Source organism: Biomphalaria glabrata, chromosome 2 (genome assembly GCF_947242115.1).
Source record: "Biomphalaria glabrata chromosome 2, xgBioGlab47.1, whole genome shotgun sequence".
In the NCBI taxonomy this organism is placed as follows: Eukaryota; Metazoa; Mollusca; class Gastropoda; family Planorbidae; genus Biomphalaria; species Biomphalaria glabrata.
This window is the reverse complement of record NC_074712.1, coordinates 34565855-34590128: the sequence shown is the minus strand read 5'-3', so window position 1 is coordinate 34590128 and position 24274 is coordinate 34565855. Positions and strand designations below refer to the sequence as shown.

General features: G+C 33.4%; 1 protein-coding gene across 12 annotated transcripts in view; it reads left to right on the top strand.

Annotated features, from left to right (window-relative positions):
- LOC106055942 (uncharacterized) overlaps nucleotides 1-20089 on the top strand; it is a 53024-nt gene extending 32935 nt beyond the window's left edge. For all 12 annotated transcript variants that reach the window (XM_056020196.1, XM_056020199.1, XM_056020193.1 and 9 more), the window contains 14 exons: nucleotides 4570-4722; nucleotides 4826-4902; nucleotides 5799-5925; nucleotides 6127-6207; nucleotides 6579-6743; nucleotides 7361-7507; nucleotides 7761-7838; nucleotides 8024-8161; nucleotides 8514-8597; nucleotides 9397-9526; nucleotides 10377-10556; nucleotides 10662-10696; nucleotides 10880-10956; nucleotides 11082-20089. In XM_056020196.1, coding sequence (XP_055876171.1) covers nucleotides 4570-4722; nucleotides 4826-4902; nucleotides 5799-5925; nucleotides 6127-6207; nucleotides 6579-6743; nucleotides 7361-7507; nucleotides 7761-7838; nucleotides 8024-8161; nucleotides 8514-8597; nucleotides 9397-9526; nucleotides 10377-10556; nucleotides 10662-10696; nucleotides 10880-10956; nucleotides 11082-11100 — 1491 coding nt within the window. In that variant the 3' untranslated portion in view covers nucleotides 11101-20089. The remainder of the gene's footprint in view (nucleotides 1-4569; nucleotides 4723-4825; nucleotides 4903-5798; nucleotides 5926-6126; nucleotides 6208-6578; nucleotides 6744-7360; nucleotides 7508-7760; nucleotides 7839-8023; nucleotides 8162-8513; nucleotides 8598-9396; nucleotides 9527-10376; nucleotides 10557-10661; nucleotides 10697-10879; nucleotides 10957-11081) is intronic.
- Nucleotides 20090-24274: the final 4185 nt, after the last annotated feature.

Genomic DNA, 24274 nt, shown 5'->3' with positions numbered 1-24274 from the left:
TTACACCAATTTATTTATAGTAAAGTCATACACAAAGTTATTTATAGTAAAGTCATACACATAGTCATTTAGAGCAAAGTGTTACACAAAGTTATTTAGAGCAAAGTCATACACTTAGTTATTTAGAGCAAAGTCTTACACAAAGTTATTTATAGTAAAGTCATACACATAGTTGTTATTTATTGCAAAATCATACACAAAGTCATTTAGAGCAAAGTCATACACATAGTTATTTAGAGCAAAGTCATACACTTAGTTATTTAGAGCAAAGTCTTACACCAAGTTATTTATAGTAAAGTCATACACATAGTTATTTATAGTAAAGTGTTACACAAAGTTATTTAGAGCAAAGTGTTACACAAAGTTATTTAGAGCAAAGTGTTACACAAAGTTATTTAGAGCAAAGTCTTACACAAAGTTATTTAGAGCAAAGTGTTACACAAAGTTATTTAGAGCAAAGTGTTACACAAAGTTATTTAGAGCAAAGTGTTACACAAAGTTATTTAGAGCAAAGTGTTACACAAAGTTATTTAGAGCAAAGTCATACACTTAGTTATTTAGAGCAAAGTGTTACACAAAGTTATTTAGAGCAAAGTCATACACAAAGTTATTTAGAGCAAAGTGTTACACAAAGTTATTTAGAGCAAAGTCTTACACAAAGTTATTTAGAGCAAAGTCTTACACTTAGTTATTTAGAGCAAAGTGTTACACAAAGTTATTTAGAGCAAAGTCTTACACAAAGTTATTTAGAGCAAAGTCATACACTTAGTTATTTAGAGCAAAGTGTTACACAAAGTTATTTAGAGCAAAGTCTTACACTTAGTTATATAGAGCAAAGTGTTACACAAAGTTATTTAGAGCAAAGTGTTACACAAAGTTATTTAGAGCAAAGTCATACACTTAGTTATTTAGAGCAAAGTCATACACTTAGTTATTTAGAGCAAAGTCATACACTTAGTTATTTAGAGCAAAGTCTTACACAGAGTTATTTAGAGCAAAGTGTTACACAAAGTTATTTAGAGCAAAGTCTTACACAAAGTTATTTAGAGCAAAGTCATACACTTAGTTATTTAGAGCAAAGTCTTACACAAAGTTATTTAGAGCAAAGTGTTACACAAAGTTATTTAGAGCAAAGTCTTACACAAAGTTATTTAGAGCAAAGTCATACACTTAGTTATTTAGAGCAAAGTCTTACACAAAGTTATTTAGAGCAAAGTCTTACACTTAGTTATTTAGAGCAAAGTCATACACTTAGTTATTTAGAGCAAAGTGTTACACAAAGTTATTTAGAGCAAAGTCATACACTTAGTTATTTAGAGCAAAGTCTTACACAAAGTTATTTAGAGCAAAGTGTTACACAAAGTTATTTAGAGCAAAGTCTTACACAAAGTTATTTAGAGCAAAGTCTTACACTTAGTTATTTAGAGCAAAGTGTTACACAAAGTTATTTAGAGCAAAGTCATACACTTAGTTATTTAGAGCAAAGTCTTACACTTAGTTATTTAGAGCAAAGTGTTACACAAAGTTATTTAGAGCAAAGTCTTACACAAAGTTATTTAGAGCAAAGTCTTACACAAAGTTATTTAGAGCAAAGTCATACACTTAGTTATTTAGAGCAAAGTCTTACACAAAGTTATTTAGAGCAAAGTCATACACTTAGTTATTTAGAGCAAAGTCTTACACAAAGTTATTTAGAGCAAAGTCATACACTTAGTTATTTAGAGCAAAGTGTTACACAAAGTTATTTAGAGCAAAGTCTTACACAAAGTTATTTAGAGCAAAGTCTTACACAAAGTTATTTAGAGCAAAGTCATACACTTAGTTATTTAGAGCAAAGTCTTACACAAAGTTATTTAGAGCAAAGTCATACACTTAGTTATTTAGAGCAAAGTCTTACACAAAGTTATTTAGAGCAAAGTCATACACTTAGTTATTTAGAGCAAAGTGTTACACAAAGTTATTTAGAGCAAAGTGTTACACAAAGTTATTTAGAGCAAAGTCTTACACTTAGTTATTTAGAGCAAAGTGTTACACAAAGTTATTTAGAGCAAAGTCTTACACAAAGTTATTTAGAGCAAAGTCTTACACTTAGTTATTTAGAGCAAAGTGTTACACAAAGTTATTTAGAGCAAAGTGTTACACAAAGTTATTTAGAGCAAAGTGTTACACAAAGTTATTTAGAGCAAAGTCATACACTTAGTTATTTAGAGCAAAGTCTTACACAAAGTTATTTAGAGCAAAGTGTTACACTTAGTTATTTAGAGCAAAGTGTTACACAAAGTTATTTAGAGCAAAGTCTTACACAAAGTTATTTAGAGCAAAGTCTTACACAAAGTTATTTAGAGCAAAGTCATACACTTAGTTATTTAGAGCAAAGTCTTACACTTAGTTATTTAGAGCAAAGTCTTACACTTAGTTATTTAGACCAAAGTGTTACACTTAGTTATTTAGAGCAAAGTCTTACACAAAGTTATTTAGAGCAAAGTCTTACACTTAGTTATTTAGAGCAAAGTGTTACACAAAGTTATTTAGAGCAAAGTCTTACACTTAGTTATTTAGAGCAAAGTCTTACACTTAGTTATTTAGAGCAAAGTGTTACACAAAGTTATTTAGAGCAAAGTGTTACACAAAGTTATTTAGAGCAAAGTGTTACACAAAGTTATTTAGAGCAAAGTCTTACACAGAGTTATTTAGAGCAAAGTCTTACACAAAGTTATTTAGAGCAAAGTCTTACACATAGTTATTTAGAGCAAAGTCATACACAAAGTTATTTAGAGCAAAGTGTTACACAAAGTTATTTAGAGCAAAGTCATACACTTAGTTATTTAGAGCAAAGTCTTACACAAAGTTATTTAGAGCAAAGTGTTACACAAAGTTATTTATAGTAAAGTCATACACATAGTTGTTATTTATTGCAAAATCATACACAAAGTCATTTAGAGCAAAGTCATACACATAGTTATTTAGAGCAAAGTCATACACTTAGTTATTTAGAGCAAAGTCTTACACCAAGCTATTTATAGTAAAGTCATACACATAGTTATTTATAGTAAAGTGTTACACAAAGTTATTTAGAGCAAAGTGTTACACAAAGTTATTTAGAGCAAAGTCTTACACAAAGTTATTTAGAGCAAAGTGTTACACAAAGTTATTTAGAGCAAAGTGTTACACAAAGTTATTTAGAGCAAAGTTTTACACTTAGTTATTTAGAGCAAAGTGTTACACAAAGTTATTTAGAGCAAAGTCATACACTTAGTTATTTAGAGCAAAGTCTTACACAAAGTTATTTAGAGCAAAGTCTTACACTTAGTTATTTAGAGCAAAGTCTTACACTTAGTTATTTAGAGCAAAGTGTTACACAAAGTTATTTAGAGCAAAGTGTTACACAAAGTTATTTAGAGCAAAGTCTTACACTTAGTTATTTAGAGCAAAGTGTTACACAAAGTTATTTAGAGCAAAGTCTTACACAAAGTTATTTAGAGCAAAGTCTTACACTTAGTTATTTAGAGCAAAGTGTTACACAAAGTTATTTAGAGCAAAGTCTTACACTTAGTTATTTAGAGCAAAGTCTTACACAAAGTTATTTAGAGCAAAGTCTTACACTTAGTTATTTAGAGCAAAGTGTTACACAAAGTTATTTAGAGCAAAGTCTTACACAAAGTTATTTAGAGCAAAGTCTTACACTTAGTTATTTAGAGCAAAGTGTTACACAAAGTTATTTAGAGCAAAGTGTTACACAAAGTTATTTAGAGCAAAGTCATACACTTAGTTATTTAGAGCAAAGTGTTACACAAAGTTATTTAGAGCAAAGTCTTACACTTAGTTATTTAGAGCAAAGTGTTACACAAAGTTATTTAGAGCAGAGTGTTACACAAAGTTATTTAGAGCAAAGTGTTACACTTAGTTATTTAGAGCAAAGTGTTACACAAAGTTATTTAGAGCAAAGTCTTACACAGAGTTATTTAGAGCAAAGTCTTACACAAAGTTATTTAGAGCAAAGTCTTACACAAAGTTATTTAGAGCAAAGTCTTACACATAGTTATTTAGAGCAAAGTCATACACAAAGCTATTTAGAGCAAAGTGTTACACAAAGTTTTATAAAGGAGAAATTGTCTTTTTCAAAACTTTTTTCTTTCAATGTTACTTGTTTCCAAATCTTTTTACTTTGCTTAATTTACCTTCCAGTAATGAGTTTGCAGTGTTAAAGGGGTTTACCATCCTTTTACCTTTCTTAAGGGAAAATGATTTATCTTATAACTTTCCCATGGAAAAATGTTTCTACCAGGAACAAAATAGTTTACTTTAAAACCCCTTCCCTCCTCTGAACTCACCCACATTTGACCATGAGTTCTGGTAGGTTGGAGGTTTAGCATGTCATTCAGAGACCCACATTTGACCATGAGTTCTGGTAGGTTGGAGGTTTAGCATGTCATTCAGAGACCCACATTTGACCATGAGTTCTGGTAGGTTGGAGGTTTATCATGTCATTCAGAGACCCACATTTGACCATGAGTTCTGGTAGGTTGGAGGTTTAGCATGCAGTTCTGAATGACTGAAATTTTTTCCTAGTTTCCAAGTGATGACCATCATCAACTTTCCAGTCAAGCTGAAAGCATGGCGGCCATCTTGAAATCTTCTCACCCCCCTTCTGGGATTAGTGAAATGCTGTTAGAGTTTTCTAAAGAAGTTGGCAAGTTAGAAGCTCAGCTGCAAGAAAAAGAGGTAGGTTGTCTTTGGAACAATGTCTTGCTTATTTGTTTTCAGAAGTCTAGTTAGGATGTTTTGTTTTGAATGACTTTTTAATAAAAAGTTGTCTGATTTGTAGGCTCAGATACAAAGATTACAAGTCCACCTACAGAGCAGTGCAAAGAATGGTAGCGATAGAGAGTTAAGTCATCTCAGGTAGTCATTTATGTCTTTATATATATACCATGTCTCCAATCAGGAAGTTTTGAGATTGGCCAATATGAACAGCATGTATGCTCTCCTGACACAAAGGAGATTACGCTGGCTCGGACATGTCACCCGCATGCCAGATGGTAGAATCCCGAAAGATATCTTATATGCTGAGCTTGTGGAAGGAGTCAGACCCAAGGGCCGCCCAAGACTAACATATAGAGATGTCTGCAAGCGAGACATGAGAGCCTCAGGCATCAGTGAAAGTATGTGGGAAAACATAGCCAAAGACCGGAGTGCATGGAGACAGACTGTGCGTGCTGGGACAACCCTTGCTGAGAACAAAAGAATTGAAGCGGCTTTAATCAAGAGGGAAAAAAAGAAAGCTGCCCTGTCTGCTAGCCCTAAATCAGAGGCATACAAATGTACGAATTGTGGCAAAGTCTGCCGTTCTAGAATTGGCTTGATTAGCCACACCAGATTCTGCCCCGTCTCAAGATTAAGCCAAAACCATTGACTCACTTGGGCGCATCCATTGCCTTTCGAGACAAAAGGAGCCATATATATATATATATATATATATATATATATATATATATATATATATATATATATATATATATATATATATATATATATCAGAATTTTACTCATAAACATTCTAGATTGAGTCTGCTTTTTTTTTTGGTTTGTTTCTGTCAATTATTTAGCTTTTTCTTTATTTGTATTCTTATTTAGAATTCAGGCACTTCAGTCGAGATAAGAAATCACCAGAATTTTAAATGTTTTGTAGTTGGTAAAGAGTTACTGAATAGATTCATATTCATATTGTTTCACTGTCACTGAATTAATTCACATAGGTATAATTATTTCACCATTGCATAATCCTTTATTCTTACCAGGGAGGAAAACAAAAGTCTGAGAGAAGAAAATGAAAACTTGTTTGCTATGATAAAGACACATTCAGATACACACAATCAGTCTGTTCCACAAAATGAGTTTCGATGGTTGACTGTCACCAGCCAGACTGTAAGTGCAACCAGAGTTAGATTATTTTTTTTTTTAAGGTGTTCCTTTTCTTTATTTTGTTTATAAGTACTAAAGAAACAAAAATATTTTAAATATCAACTTATATTATGAATATCTTATCAATAAATTCTTGTCACAAATATTTTTTTTGTTTTTCACATTTTTCTGTTATTTCATATTTTTAAAAATTGTTCTTCCTAGTCAGGTGATTCAAATAAATCTACTCAGCCTGAATCCCCACTGATGAGAAAAATTGATACTCTTGAACAAATCAATACAAAGGTGACTTTTTCTTTTAGTTTTTCAATGGCTAGATTTAGAATCTATTTAGGATCTATTTACTTTAATACTATTTAAATAAAATGCTCACTGCTATACACAAATAGAGTTTGATCTCAAAGCATTGTATGTCTCACAATTTCAAGGAAGTGTAAAATGTAGATAAAGTACTGCACATATTTTCTATTTTGTTTTGTCATTCTATTTCTATTATCACACAAGAAGTTGCAAAGGAAAAAGATCGTCTCTCGAGATGTAAATTGTCACAGATATTCTATTTCTTTGGGTCTTGCTTAAATTTTCTAATTACAGAAGTGAAGGTTGCTTAATATAATATTTTCTAATGCTCATTGGCAATATTTATTTCCTTTTAGTTATTTTTGGCCAATAAAGATTGGTACAACAAGTGGGAGATTTTAAGGCAATCTAACAATGAGAAGATAGAAGAAATGGAATCCAAGTTGGAGAGTTTAAAGAAAGAAAATGAAAGGTTAGCAGAAGTCAATGGAGACCTAAAGAACAAGCTGGCAGTAGAAAAAGTGAGAAACTTTTTGGTTCATTTTCTTCAATGACAGCAGAAATGAAAATATTTAATTTGAGCTACACCATAAGTGTAATCACTGGCACAAACCCTCATGGGGGATTAAAAAAAATTTCATTTGAGATTTAACACATGTAGGCCAATATTAATTACTTTACGGCTGAGTGGTCAAGTGCTTGGATTCCAAACCAAGGGGGCAAAAGTTAAATTCCAGGTGAATACGGGGATGCTGTGGGACTTGATTTTTAGGATACCACTGTGTCCATCCAACTATAATGGGTACTTGACATGCGTTTAATGAAGTATGGGTGTTTGGTCGTTGTGCAGGCCACTTGACACCCTTGTTAGCCATCAGCCATAGAAACATGAGCTTAACAACATTTGCTCTCATAGTTCACTAAAAGAGGTACATTACTTTCTTCCTCTAGCCAGCTTTTTGATGCTGAGCTGTGAGCTCTTGCAATACATTACTTTACTTTTTACTAATGAGTTCATATTTTTGTAAGTACTGAGAGCATAGTTTTAAGGAAAGTGAAGCAATTTATTTTTGTAACTTTACTGACATCATCAGACATTATTATTTTTGTAAACATGGTATTGTTATAATTCTCACAGATAACGCAAGACCAAATGCAAAAGTCAATGATTGTTCTTGAAGGTGAAAAAAGTAATCTCCAAAAATTCGTGGCCTCACTTAAGCAAGATGTTGACATGTTGACCCAAGAAAAAAGAAAACTGGCAGCAGAAGTGACAATGTTAACGGTATATAGATGTACACTCTTTAATTTCTCTTTAAAATAGCGATCATACCTTATTCTTACAAGTCAGGTTGGAAAATTAATCATTGTAAATATAGATGTACACTCTTTAATTTCTCTTTAAAATAGCGATCATACCTTATTCTTACAAATCAGGTTGGAAAATTAATCATTGTAAATAAGTTCCATAGTGTATTTTTATTATTATTATCTTGACTGGTTTATTTCATTTGGCCTTACTGAAATCTGTTTGTCAGAATGCATCAAAACAGAAAAGTAAGGAAGAGGCAGGAAACAAAGCAATGGAAGTAGAAATGACTTTGTTAAAGCAACAGGTAAATATTACATGTAAATCTCTCTCAGTAAAACACAATCTACTTTGGTGCTCTATAAACAGAGCTTAAATATCAGCACAATGAATGTTAAAAACAAATATTTTCCTAACTATACTTTCACTAATGGCCCTCTTTAAATTAATTTTTTTTTTTTTTTTTGCAAAGAATTTTTGTTTCTGTTTCAGCTGACAGTCTATTCTGAAGACTTTGAGAAGGAGCGTCAAGACAGAGCAGCAGCTGAGAGCAAAGCAGACAAAATGAGGAAAGAGAGAGACAGAATCAAGGCTACTTCTGATGCCAAAATAAAACAACTGAATAGTCAGGTGATTTTTTATACTGATTCTCATTGACTTTGACAAATTTTGTTATTTATAAGAGCTAATATTCAGCAAATGTTACATTAAATGTCTTGTTTGTTTGATGCTTTAAAATAATGTTAATATTAAATTAAGGATTATAAATATTAATCTAAATACATTCAAAAAATGAGAAAATATCCAGGAAATACACAATAAATATATTCTTGTGTAATTTAATTGACTTCATCAGACATATATATGTATATATATATATATATACACACACACACAATATAATTTCTATCTATAGCACATTTATTCTTAAGATTTTAATATTTGAGTTAATTGACAATTTTCTTCTCGTCTTCAACACTAGTTCAAAAATCTTGAAGACACATTGAGAACCAAAAACAGACAAGTAGCAGATCTTCAAGTTCAAATTGAGGATTTGAAGTTACAGGTACCTGGTAGATATATGTTGACTTAAATAGGATGTGGTTTTGTTTTTCATCACAAAAAATAATATACAATATTTCATTTGAAGGCACTGCTGCTACTTTCTGTGAACAAAAGACACTGTGCTGTTCTCTAGCTTTGTGAACTAAAGACACTGTCTTGTTCTCTAGCTTTGCGAACTAAATACACTGTCTTGTTCTCTAGCTTTGCGAACTAAATACACTGTCTTGTTCTCTAGCTTTGTGAACTAAATACACTGTCTTGTTCTCTAGCTTTGCGAACTAAATACACTGTCTTGTTCTCTAGCTTTGTGAACTAAAGACATTGTCTTGTTCTCTAGCTTTGTGAACTAAAGACACTGTCTTGTTCTCTAGCTTTGCGAACTAAATACACTGTCTTGTTCTCTAGCTTTGTGAACTGAAGACATTGTCTTGTTCTCTAGCTTTGTGAACTAAAGACACTGTCTTGTTCTCTAGCTTTGTGAACTTAAGACACTGTCTTGTTCTCTAGCTTTGTGAACTAACTCACTGTCTTGTTCTCTAGCTTTGTGAACTGAAGACATTGTTTTGTTCTCTAGCTTTGCGAACTAAATACACTGTCTTGTTCTCTAGCCTTATGAACTAAAGACACTGTACTGTTCTCTAGCTTTGTGAATTAGATAAATTTCATGTACCCAATTTATTGTGACTAAATATGTTCTGTAGCTTTACATGCTAAAGACACTCAAGTTCTTAGTTTTGTGAACTTAAGACACTGTTGTATTCTCTTGCTTTCTGAACTAAAGACATTGTCATGTTCTCTAGCTTCACAGTTCCCAGCGGAAAGCCACTCTTGCTCCTCAACATTCCTACAATTATCCAATACCTGCATCCTATGGTCCAACCACTCACCTGTTTCCCAGTTCAGGAGTTGAGTCCTCCGTACCTGTTGCAGGTATGTAGACCTTTGTGTTGCAAATTTGTCTACATTTATTAATAGATGTTACACTTCCTCCTCTACATGTTATGTTTAACTTTTATAGGTCATCTTTCTAAATGTAGTTGTTTGTTTTTTTTTTATATATAGATTTTTTTTTTTAAATTTTAGAGGAGAAAAGAACTAAATTATTTTACAATAATGCAATAAAACTTATTAATACAAATATTTATATAAACAATTTAATTTCAAGCAATTTTTTTTTAAAGTATAAACAAAAGTTTACTCAACAATTGTTTCACAAGCTACACCATTATTTGAATTATGCCTGTTAATAGTAGTATAATGTAATAGAAAATATAAGTAACCAGAAAGTTTATGACCTTAAGTGCTGAGAAAGAGTTTAGTATCAATCAGCTTATTACTTTTGATGTAGGAGAAACATTATTTCATTCATAGGCACCTGCATAATATTTTTTTTTGAATATCTTCTTTTTACATCTTTTATAAACAAGGCTTATGATACAAATTTACGTACGCTGAGAACAATTTTAAACATTAAAGACATTACAATACAATGTGAAAAGTGAACGACATACTGCAATCCTCTCAACTGAATGAATGAGCAACTATTTTAGAAAGATCAACATAATCGTTGTCTTTTGTCCATAACTTACTGTCAAAAGTTTTTAAACTAAAATACTTTTTTTGTCTTATTATAAAAAATATATATATTTATATAAAAGACATGACTTACAAAACAACCTTAAAACTAACTTTGAAAAATCAATTAGATAAAAAAAAATTATTTTTTTAAAAATTAACAACGTGTAAAATAGTTTGTATTGTTTTTTGTTTTTTTAAATAGCGTTGCCTATAGCTTCAGGTACATTCCCAAAACAAGTAAATAGACCATTGAGAACAGGGCCAGGTCCACCGGGAGCAGGACCAGAGTATCTGGCTGGAGCGTGGACTTGTAAAGAGTGCACGTACATAAACTACCCAAGCCGTAGTGTTTGTGATATCTGTGGTTACAGAAACATAGCAGGTGGGGGAAATGTTTTAGACCAGTGTTAAGACTGATATTATTTAATCTAGTGACTTTTAACCTAAATAGCTTTGCTTAATTCACCCTACTTATTTGTTAATTTAGATACTGAAAGTCTGGCGTATGAAACTGGTGGCCAGGTAAGATATTTATATTCATTTGTATTGGTATCTACTTTCTTTTTTCTTCGTTTAAATAGTGTTTGTTGTGTATATGTTTGTAAACTAGAAATGTTGAGTTTATGTAGGTAGGCATGGTTATATTTTCTTATTATTTTCTATGTATTCTGTTTACATTGGTTTGAATTTAAATTTTCTCTGCAGGAACTTCAGTCCCGAGGTGACAATGTAATGTTGGGTTTTCGTGACATAGAGACAGATACACAGCCTAAATGGCAAAGGTACTTTGGAAAAGAGTTAAAAATAAAATAATTGCTATATCTTTTTTTTTTTTTAAATGGCAAGACATGATCTATATATTTCAGATTTCTTTCCAATTGAAGATGGTTACTTTTTTTTTTTTCAGTGAATCAAGAAACATTTGATGACAACTAGAAGTGTCACAGGAGACAACATTTTTGTACTGGCTACTTCCCCAGTAGCTAGAGTTTCAGAAGTGCAGGTGAATCAGGCCCATTCATTTTATCACACAGATTAAGTTGTCACTGAAGTTCTGGTCTTCAAAATCCTTTCTTAAATATATTTTTTCTCTGAACTAGTAACAACATTTTTGTATTTGCAATGTAATATTGAACTTATAATGGATCTCAAACAAAATTATCTCATAACTAGTTCAGCTTAAATTAATTATAAAATTTCTTCATCAGCCTTTTGAATAAAACTTATTTACTTGTAGTGATTGACTATAATTTTTTGAGCGTCTTATTATTTGAGTTTACACTAGTAATTTAATAAAGTGCACATTTGTTAGCAGTGGCCACAAGCCTAGAAGCCAATAAATGAGTCACCAAACCTTGAATCTTGTTTACATAATTTCCAAAATTGCAACTAGAATGTGACTTCATTCACTAGTACTTTCTGCCAATACTTAGAAGAAAAAAAAAAAGTGATCTAATTGCAGTGTTCACAGTGTTTAGAAATATTGAGGATACATCAGGAGATGGGACCGTACAGTTGAGGTCTCTTCTATTCAGCTTGCTAATCTACTAGTTTGGCTTAACTAATCTACTTCTTATGAATTTGACGTAGAATTGGATTAATGAACTAGTCTGAACTTTCTAGTTGTGGATTATTTCTGGATCATTTCATAATTGTGTTATGTTGAGTGTTTGGTAAAGAACCTGTAGAACTGGAGATGTACACACTCAGACAAAATGCAACACTATGGCACCTCCTACAACAGTAGTATTTCTGTTTACTAATTTTGTTTTAAATTTGGCTGTAGTAATGCCATTTTTAATAGTACTGTTTTTTTTAGACTTAGATGATTGATTCAGCAGTGTTTCTATTGTATATCTAGTATTAGATATTGTCAATCATATTAAACAGAATTGTGAACTGGCCTGTCACTGAAGACTTTCAATGTGTTCTTGAAGAAATACGCTTTTACTTTGTCATTGGATTATGTGCCACTATGTTGTGCTGTTATTCTTGATGAAAGAAACATTCAGCAGCTCCTGTATGCTCTGATTGAACACAATGTTGAAATGATTAAAGTAGAGAAATACTCCTGGAGTAAAAATTCTCAAACACTTTAATGAAAAAATTCAACAAGAATAATTGTTTTAATCATAATGTAGAATTCAGATGAAGTAGATTATGCCACAATAGTACCGGGTAGTTGTAATTTAATTAACAGACTGACTTGAACAAAGCTCGACAGTATGCTTCCAAAGTACAAGTACAAGAGTATCTTTGCTATTTCTAGACACAGGAAGTGATGGAATGAGCTTTTGTATTCTTCTCATCACTGTCAGACAATGCTATTGAAATGACATCATGATATTCAAGTTGCTATTTTATTTTTGTGAACAAGGTCCAAAGACAAAAAAAAAATTATCTTATGATGTAACTTATCACTTTCTATTTAGCAGTATATGTGATTTACAAGTGTAAATTCACCTGAACCATTATCCTTGTAGTATTGTATCTGTATTTGATTTTTAAAGTAAGTTGATAAGTCCATGCAGGAGAAGATAACTGCAGTTTTATATATTATTGCATCTGTTCAGTAGTAAAAAAAAAATAATAAGTTAAAGGCCGTATCACTTTCTTCATTAAATCTAATTATATTAACTTGTTGCCATCTTGAATATACCTGATAGAAGACCTGGCCATAAAGCTTGACAAAATTTGATCTCTAAAGTAAACATTAAACGCTTGGGTCAAAGGTTTATCAGTGGGATATATTAAAAATGAGTGGGAAATTAAATGATTGACCACTTCACCAGCCACTCAATGTGTGCAGCGACCTACATCAATGTGGTCATCTTTGTATTTGTGATCGTTTTGTTCTGTTTCAACAAATTTTATGTTTTAATTTGGCTGGGTTTATCTGATCAGAAATACAAAGAAAATAATGTATTTTTTTAAAATAATTTACTTGCACCAGCAATGTTAGTACAATGTTTGTACTGTTTTGTCTTTTTATTCAACTATTATTGTTAGTGCATTGATAAATATTATTTTTGTCAACAAATGTCTGATGATTGGCCTACAGAACAATAGGGAAGTTATGAAAATCCAAATATTAAATAAGAAATGTCAACATTACATTAATAAAAAGTTGAAATGTGAAATTAATTCAGCCTTAAAACATGATTTTATCTTTTTCTATGCCATGAACAAGTTGTAAGGGATACAATTTATAGCATTTAAGGTGGGTGGGTGGGGGCTAATTTTTAAAATGAAAAACATATTTTCCATGCAATTGACTATGACATTAGCTGAGAATCATTGACTTTAATATTTATTATGAAAGTTTTTATTAAGTCATTAGCTAACAAAATTGATGATGGTTTCATTTAAGAAACTGAATAATACCATCAAGAATTGAATAAAGAATTGATGCAGCCATCAATAAATCTGTATATTTTAATTGGTGATGTCATCCATGGAAAGAACTGATTAACCATCCAGTTCAATATTAACTCTGTGGTATTTAACAAATCTGATGATGCCATCAATATAAAAATCTATATAACAATTATTCTTAAAGATTGATGATACATTTATGTAATGAATTTTTAAGACTTTTAAAAAAAAAGTTTTTTTTTGCAAATTTACAAAATGTAAACAGAATACTTTTTTAAAACAATTATCAAAAATTTGGAAATGTAAAATTGTTATTGATGTTTGGAAATTTAAAAATATTGTCTAAGTTTGGCAATGTAAAAATGTTGTCTAAGTTTGGAAATGTTAAGATAATCTAAGTTTGGAAATGTAAAATGTATAAGTTTGGAATTGTAAAAATTTTGTCGTGGAAATGTAAAAATGTTGTCTAAGTTTCAAAAGGTAGACATGTCTCTTGACTAAGATCTAAGGCTAAGCAGAAAGAAATGTTTTCTTTTTGTGTGAAGGTTTCACTTTGACATTGAAGACATTGTTGAGGACTAGAATGTCAGAACAATGTACTGTAGTGATCTAGTTTAGTTTAGAGACAATATTAGTTTGTATAGAAATATTGAGCTTTGTAGTGACCTAGCCACACAGACTAATGACATTGTAGATTAGGAGTACACTAAATAAAAATATGGTTTGAGCTTGAAACAAGATGCATCAAAATGAACTGCAAGAATTGACGGATTTAGAGACATGGAACAATGCTCCCATTATGTAAAAAAAGACAACATCATTGAAGTCTTCACAAGTCTTATTAAGTGTATCGTTCTTATATTATTCTTGTATCCCTTGAATATGTCAAACTTTTAGTTAGTATTGAGTAAAAATCACACCAAGTCATTTCAGTCATCTTGTGAGATGAAGTCAAATCAAGAGCTGTGAACAGACACAAACACATTCAAGTACCTTGGACATTTTGGTGACCCCGGAGATGGACATCATTGATTGAAGTCGGCTACTTGAATGTGTTTGTTCACTGCTCTTGACTTACTTCATCTCACAAGATTACTGACTTCGATGACTTGGTGATTTTTACTTAATACTTGCGAGTTCGACACATTCAAGGGACACAAGAATAATAAAACAATAATACACTTAATAACAACGATACAATAGTCCTGTGAAAACTTAAAAAAATTATTTTTTTATTTTACATAATGGGTGCATTGTCCCATGTCTCTAAATCCGTCAGTATTTCCTTGCAGTTCATCTTCTTGCATCTTGTTTCAAGCTCAAACCATATTGTTATTTAGTGTACTCCTAATCTACAATGTCATTAGTCTGTGTGGCTAGGTCACTACTTTTTTACTGTCACTAAATACAATTCTTAATATTTATAAACAAACTAATATAGTCTCTACGCTAAACTGAACCACTACCTTTCCTCTCCCCTTTACATAAATCCCCCCTTTACACAAATATAAGAAGATTTAGTTTTCATTCTAAAGAGAGCAACGTGTAATGTCTACCAGTGTAAACATTTCTAAGCTGTCTGCTTTCTTGCTTGCTTCCAGCCTTTAGTACTAGAATGAAGTATCTTACATTACCCAAGCGAACATGTATCTTTTTTTTATTTACAACCATTTCTTTACATTAGATTCTAAGTCTATCCAGATCTCATGACACTTCATGTCTATGAAAACATGTGTAGCTGTAGTTCAGCCAGAAATTGTGTTGCTGTAAGGCTGATCACGTTTAGAACAATACACTAGACATACATATATTGGAAACTCTGCTAGACTAAAGTAAAAAACAAAATGTTTGGGCCGCGAGGCCTTCATCAGCTTCAAAACAAACAAAAAGGACAATTTACAAAAAAATAGGCATTTTGTTAATTCATCTGTCCGATAACTTAAAAATTAATACAATTTTATTTTAATTCTTTTTCGTTTATCAAGGCCGAAAAGAAATGAGCGTTACGCTCTGGTAAAAGCGCTGGAAGAGGCGGTCGGACTACATTGAGTGTGACAAAAGGGAAGGGGAGTAGAATGTTTAGCTCCGTCTCACTGTAGAGAAATTTTGGTTGTTGATCCCGTTTGGAAAGATGATAATTGACATACAAGTTTGTTCTCTCTAGACTGCTGTACTGTCACTCACTGTTGTGTAGCAGTGAGGAGATCAGTGGTCTCCCTTTTGTTGTATACTTTATACATAGAAACAGACTTAGTTTCAGGATTTTGAATGTTCTAAGGTATTCATAGAGTTCTGGTTTTAAAGGCATACTTGTGTTACCAATACATATCATACTTTATCTAATTTAATGGTCCTTTCGCACTGACCAGTTGAAGTGACCATGTCAAAGGCGCCATATGATTTTTAAAAATTGGAAACAATAGGCCTATTCAATTGAATAGTACCCAACACAAGGCCCACATTGATCTCTACTGCTATACAACACTGCTGTGAGTGACAAACATCCATCCAAGGAGAGAGAACAAACTCATATAAACATCTTTCCACACGGGAACAGCCAATTTCTGTTCCATGAGACTGAGATAAACATCCTGACACTTCCCAAATGTTATTGGTCACACCTAATCTTCTTAGTCCCACCGCATCTTCACAATTTACAGCACTTTTACAACAACATAAGTTCATTTCTGTTCGTCCTCGATAGCCTGAAATAACATCGAGAAGTTAAGTTATTAATATATCTAGTTTGTATGAACAGATAAGCTATTAATATACCTAGTTTGTGTTTATTGTTGGTTTGAAGATACTTAAGGCCTTGTTGCCCAAACGTCGTGTGTTCCTTCTCTAATCCAGTCCAGCAGGTTTTCTACAAGTATGTGTATTGCATTTTTCTATACAGTTGAAACTCACCTATCACATAGTTATGGATTTTTTTGTTTTGCTATATTTTACATTAATGGCCTACTTTTGAAACAGTCCTATATATATACTGTACTATCATGATGTAAACATTTGACACCTACTTAACTACAGTTTGTACAAATCATTACCATCAGTCTGTTTTGAATGAAGAAATTCAGAGGCTCAAAATTCTTGAAAGCCCAGGTTGCAGTGTTCTCGACTCATTGCACTGTCAGAAACTTAGTTCAGGACAGCTATGTTATTTGCACTACTGTTTTGTTTACAGTTGTCGGTTTCTTTCAATTATTTTGTGTACCACTGTCTTGGGTTTCTTTCAATTATTTTGTGTACCACTGTCTTGGGTTTCTTTCAATTATTTTGTGTACCACTGTCTTGGGTTTCTTTCAATTATTTTGTGTACCATGGTCCTTAACCTGGGTTTCTTTCAATTATTTTGTGTACCACTGTCTTGGGTTTCTTTCAATTATTTTGTGTACCACTGTCTTGGGTTTCTTTCAATTATTTTGTGTACCATGGTCCTTAACCTGGGTTTCTTTCAATTATTTTGTGTACCATGGTCCTTAACCTGGGTTTCTTTCAATTATTTTGTGTACCACTGTCTTGGGTTTCTTTCAATTATTTTGTGTACCACTGTCTTGGGTTTCTTTCATTTATTTTGTGTAACACTGTCTTGGATTTCTTTCAATTATTTTGTGTACCACTGTCTTGGGTTTCTTTCAATTATTTTGTGTACCACTGTCTTGGGTTTCTTTCAATTATTTTGTGTACCATGGTCCTTTAACCTGGGTTTCTTTCAATTTCTTCTTTGACTCTATTTTCTCTTGATGTTTGTTACATTTAGAACCAAAAGAAAAAAGCTAAATAAAATATGTATACATACATATATACTAAAAATTATTATTTGTTGTCTTTATATTTATTATTTTGTTTTTATTTTTCAAACTTTTTTTTTCCATTCCTCACAAAAATGTCAATATTTAATCATTGTAATTCTTAGAATTTTTTTCCTTCTGTAATTGTTTGATCAAGTTGACATGTATAACAGTGTATCTCCCAGGCTTGGGCTAAGGCTCCAGCAGCAGTGGGATAGTACAGTGTCTTGTCCAAACATTGGATCTAGTGAAACTTTGACCAAAGTACCACTCTGACTGAAATATGTTGAAGATGTTAACACATATTTTACTGTTATCTACACCATCACTTTGTTCTATATGTTGAATATGGGGTGAATCAGATTCAAATTCAGAAGATAGACCCATTCAATATATGCTATGAACAATGATATTTACTCAGGGAAGCTTGAAAACTGCTGGAACTCTGTCATGAAATAGTCTCAAAACACAGCAGTTGCTTGTTGATCTGCTGACTTCACACCCATATAAGCCTGAGCTCTATTGTGAACATATGTGAACACTCCCTGTTGTAAAGGCACTGTGGTCTTGAAGGGTTTTAGTGTGACACTTTTTTCTGTAAAACTATGCAACTTTAAACTTATTTTAAACGTTATTACTATTATTATTCTAGCAGCACTAAGGGAGAGAAAAAATACAACATAGATTAGTTCAGACGAGCCGAGGCCAATTGTTATAACTTAAAGATCTAGTTCTAGACTAGACCAGTCTTTCCCAAACTTTAACACTTCGTACCATTGGAGAATTTAGCGGAACACTTTCCCTTTTTTTTTAAGGCTGGATAATTTCCTGTTTGTTTAAATAAAACAATAATAATTTAACCCTATTCTTAATTTAGCTTGATGATTTCAAATCTATAACTAGGCCTATAATAAAATGCATACAAAAAATATATAAAAAAAAAAATGGTGTTGATTAGGGTTCCGCGAAACACAGTTTGGGAAACACTGTAGGCAGGCCTACTAGACTGTAAGGATCGGTCTCGCACTAGCCCCCCTAGTGCTGCTATTCAATGTTACATTTCATATATATTCCTATTTTGCTTCAGCGCTTCATCCTCCACTCGTGTATCATATTTGATTGTTTCCTTGAACACCCTACCATTGACAACTGTTGTTTAGTTACGTATCGTAGGAGAGATCAGCACTCAATACTTTTGTAGACGTGTGACTGAGCATGCGCAACAGAAGACATGACAGGAAGTGATAGAAACACCTCTGTAGTATGAAGAGTTCACAACACTGCGGCATGCTCTAACATAACACTTGAAAATAAAACATCAGCCTTTATTGCCCTTTAAAACGTTTCCGTCGTATTTACAAAGCTGACATCTTAAAAGACAGTATTTTAAGCATATATTTAGAAATATTGACCTTAGGCCACATCTTGTTTATGTTCTACCTAAATGGTATAATGATGAAATGTACATTGTAAAAACTCCAGGATCGCCCTATTTTATATTTTGTTTACTATTTCTTCAAGTCTTGAAAATACATCTTAGTTCGTTTTTTAAAATCTGTATTGGCTTCATTTTGTATGGGTTTTGATTCCAGAAATGTTGATCATAGTAACTCATTTTCAATAGTACAAAATATTTTTCAGAGAGATTTTTGTGTGTGCCTATTTTTCTCTTTTCGGGTTATTTGTGTTATAATTATGTTATAATTTTAAGGTACTTTCTTTTATTTTGTGTTATATGTATTCCTGAACACTTTTATTAGTCTGTCATATAAAACAAGACGGTTTCATTTGATATCAAGACTGTGTGTTTTTGTTACCCCTCTATTTTGTTTTGTTTTCGGAACACAGCAAGTCAGCTGTCCAAAGATTGAAAGTCTTTCTGGTCAGAGGCGTTAGGTTTCTAATCCCTTGATTGACCTATTGGTTCAATTTAATATTAGGTTGGTCTTTTGGATGTCCACAAAGTGAATTGACCACCTAACAACTGGTTCACTAGACAATTCGTTCACCTAACAACTAGTTCACCGCTCCGTTGGTTTAGCAACAATCGGTTCACAAAAATGGTGATCACAAATGTGTGTTCCAGGACGTATTGTTAATGTATACATTATTTGTGCGAGTCTAGCAGGATATGACCAATATGTTACTGTCACCTTTAACGAAGAGATCCAGACTAAAAACAAATTAATTAGCACTCTTTTGAATTGTCAGTGAAACAATATTTATGAAAGTCATTTTTGTGTGAACCAGTTGTTACGAACGAATTGACTTTGACCCCAAGTTGTAAATTTTTTGTATTGATGGGAGGGAGGGGGGCGGTGTGACCATTAACCCAGACTTTAAAAGTGCTGGACAGTGGGATGTGACCATTAACCCAGACTTTAAAAGTGCTGGACAGTGGAATGTGACCATTAACCCAGACTTTAAAAGTGCTTGACAGTGGGATGTAACTAAAACTAAGAATACAATTCACTTTATACTTAAGACCACGATAGTTTCAAATGTTTTGTTATGGTCAGACTGAGATCTAATTACAACTAAAGTAATGACATTTAACCTTTGAAAGTTTGTCTTAGTTTCTATAAATAGTGCATCCTTTGTATTTGTTGCTATATTTATTATACTTTTGAAAATTAACGACATTATAATTGTCCAATATATTGCAATATGACGAGTATTGTAATACGCTAAAGGAACGTATCTTAAATTGATGAAAACATTACAGTTCAATAAAAGCTTTAAAGTTTGTCTTTTCTTATTGTGTGAACTAGATGTACATGTTACTTCCATATTAGTCCCATTTGCCTTCTCTCTTGTAGTCTGCTCTGTTGTGTTTATTACTACTCAATCGTCTCCCTTGGGCGTCCGTGTATATAATTACTCTGTTGTCTCCCTTAGTCTCTTGTGTATATAACTACTCAATCGTCTCCCTTGGTATTTAGTGTACACAATTACTCTGGTGTCTCCCTCCAGTCTGTATATTAGTGTTAATGAGTCTAGCAAAGAAGGCGAGTCCTGCTCCCGTGACCTCATCAGGTGGAAACATCGATGAGCGAAACTGGCCTCCCAGTTTGTTGCTTCAGTGCATAGCTTAAAACCCGCTAACCTAGTCCGAAAATGAACACAAACCTTTCTAGGAAGGTAGCTGCCTCGTTGAGTGAATGGGAGATGATAGTGGGAAGTCAGTACTAACATAACAGAGATAGAAAGGCATTTCCTGAGGTTCAATTCAATTCGCTTTCTGCAACAGGAGCGACCAAGGTGCGTAATCTTGAAATAGTATCCCCTACAATGATATCGACCTTTAAGGAACCTGCAGACAATAGCGGGGTCGAACAGTTTTTTCTTCAATCGTAACCGCTGGAAAAAAAATCCTTCCCAGTGGCCGAAGGGTTTTAAGTGAATAGGCATTGACTCCAGATTTTAAAAGACTTAATATCGGATGTAGAGAATAATCCAAAGCGTGTGTCAATCTAAAAGGTTGAGCCTCTGAAATGAAGCAAACACGTTTCTCCAGGTGACTTTTATGTGTTTCTTAAAGTTTGAAGTCCTATCTTTATGTTAAAGCCAACACTGCGAATGACAGACATCGATGTGACCTTATAAGTGTTTGGCTCACCCAGCTTTTTACACGTAGTGGCTCACTCTGCCATAGTAGAACTATCAACAATGAGTCCAAATATCAAAGAAGCTTTCACAATAGCGGCGTTACAGAGTTGTTCTCGGAAGCGATATAAAAATCTACTCAGGCGCCATTTTGCCCTCACTGGCATAGAGGAAATAAGATGGCAGCAGTTGACCGCTGAATGAGATAGAGAGCTCTCGCGGAAGTCCCGGTACACTCAAAAGAAAATCCCTTGCTAGCGTATTTTGTTTTTCGATTTTCTTATGTTACAATGCTTGAAATTCTCATGATTTTTATACTTTTTGTTATGTTGACAAAAAAAAAGGTCCACTGCAAGAAGTCTTACTTATCACTAATATGATCTTATCACGCCCATCGCAAACAAGAGTAGCCCCAGATAGAACCTCTTCTAGTATATACAAGACTTAGAAATGATCTACACTCCATTTCCAATGCAAAAGGACTAAATGGGAAATGTTTTAATGTAGATTTAACACTTAAATTTTGATTAAAAACATATTGTAAATATTTATGCAAAAATATTACAGAAAAATTGTGTTTTAATTATGTCATTAAGTGCAGCATTCCATAAGGTCCCCCAGCTAGCTAAAATGGGCGAGAACTATCTTTTCTGTTTATGTGGCGTCTTCTGCAAAAGTTGAACACTAGTCTGTCCATATGAGTCTACCATGAAGAATTGTAAGCTGTAAATCCTGAGAATGAACTGACTGACGCAACAATTAAAACATTACATTAAAAAAAAACAACACATTTTGAACCAAATTAGGCCTTTAGTTGTTTAGTTCAATGTGTTTGTGTGCCTTATTTAATTTAATTTTTATTATTTATTTATTATTGCTTAGCAATATCCTGTCAGTCATTCATTGTGTGAAGTTTTGACACTTTATTGTTGGCCTGTAGAGATGGTTCTAGGCTCTGGCAATAAAACTGTCTGCTTAGCCTATACTTCTCAGAAAGGGTAGTAACAAAAAAATACACAACAGAAATGTCAAAGAGTCAAAGCCAAAATAAGATTGGATGTAGAGATTGGCTTCTTGACATGATCTACAAAGAAAAAAACTGAGAAAGAATAAAGATGGATGCAGGGCCGGCTTTAGATATTTGGATGCCCTAGGTGAAGTAAATTTGGTGGCCCAAAATGAAATAGAAAAATAAACAAGTAAACAAACAAAAAATTAAATTACATTATTTAATTAAAACCTAGTGTACTTGTCACAGTCTCAGTTGACATACTTGATCTAAAGTTCACGTCATGTTAAGAGTTTAAAAGACACGTGGAATTCCTGATGTAGAAAACAGGAAGTAGAATGAATAAAGTTGACTTGGAGTTCAGTCAAGTCAAGTTAGTGAGGTCTTGTTCCCGGTCCAGGAAGGTTGGACGTTGCTTCCTGGACTGGTGTATATACATGTATATAGCATGAAAGTCGATGGACTAATGATTGTTGATTAATTATATTTGAGAGTTGATTTCATTATGTGCTTATTGAATATTAAAGTATTATTCGTATTTCAATGGATATCTATAGTTGGAGCTCCAGTGTCACTAGTAGTAATTGTTCTTATTGTTACCCGCTGAGATGCGGACGTGATTTGTAACTAACATATATTGGATACATTTGATACCGCTGTTATGCGGATAGGATTGTTTATTACTTCTTGACTTGTACATACATATATTAAACATAAATGAATGACAGCACCAGGGACCAAGTTTTTAAGAGAGAAAGTAGTGAATTAAAATGCTACGAAAATAAGGGCATGTGCCGACCGAGGCTCGAACCTGTGACACTGGATTCGACACCACCGCCTAGCGATAATGCACCAAGCGAAACTAGCCTCTAGACCATCGGAATGTCCAAATAAACATTCTTCTGATCCAGAGTCATTTCGCCCGTATGCAAATTACCACCCCAGTGGTCAAAGGTCACAAGCTCCAGCTAGCCCCTCCCCCACCCTCGCAGCATCCGTTCACTAACAACTTCGATAGAGCCGACACAGACAGCCGTTAGGCATGTATTAGACAAACGATGGCTCTATCTAATTGTTTATCTCTCACAAAGACAAGTGGACAACATAAACACATTACATATAGAAGCTTCAGTGGGTACGAGCAATAATGCTGTAAACGTAAATGTAAACATAGAGTTGAAGCTAGGTGCTGAAACAAATGATACATACATATATTAAACATAAATGAATGACAGCACCAGGGACCAAGTTTTTAAGAGAGAAAGTAGTGAATTAAAATGCTACGAAAATAAGGGCATGTGCCGACCGAGGCTCGAACCTGTGACACTGGATTCGACACCACCGCCTAGCGATAATGCACCAAGCGAAACTAGCCTCTAGACCATCGGAATGTCCAAATAAACATTCTTCTGATCCAGAGTCATTTCGCCCGTATGCAAATTACCACCCCAGTGGTCAAAGGACATTCCGATGGTCTAGAGGCTAGTTTCGCTTGGTGCATTATCGCTAGGCGGTGGTGTCGAATCCAGTGTCACAGGTTCGAGCCTCGGTCGGCACATGCCCTTATTTTCGTAGCATTTTAATTCACTACTTTCTCTCTTAAAAACTTGGTCCCTGGTGCTGTCATTCATTTATGTTTAATATATGTATGTATCATTTGTTTCAGCACCTAGCTTCAACTCTATGTTTACATTTACGTTTACAGCATTATTGCTCGTACCCACTGAAGCTTCTATATGTAATGTGTTTATGTTGTCCACTTGTCTTTGTGAGAGATAAACAATTAGATAGAGCCATCGTTTGTCTAATACATGCCTAACGGCTGTCTGTGTCGGCTCTATCGAAGTTGTTAGTGAACGGATGCTGCGAGGGTGGGGGAGGGGCTAGCTGGAGCTTGTGACCTTTGACCACTGGGGTGGTAATTTGCATACGGGCGAAATGACTCTGGATCAGAAGAATGTTTATTTGGACATTCCGATGGTCTAGAGGCTAGTTTCGCTTGGTGCATTATCGCTAGGCGGTGGTGTCGAATCCAGTGTCACAGGTTCGAGCCTCGGTCGGCACATGCCCTTATTTTCGTAGCATTTTAATTCACTACTTTCTCTCTTAAAAACTTGGTCCCTGGTGCTGTCATTCATTTATGTTTAATATATGTATGTATCATTTGTTTCAGCACCTAGCTTCAACTCTATGTTTCTTGACTTGTAGCACTAACAAGGAGTGCAGTATTATTATTATTGTGTTGTAAAATAAACTTCATATTTGTCTGATGAAACGGACTTAGGTCAGTTTATAGTATTTGTCTTGTCACGTGTC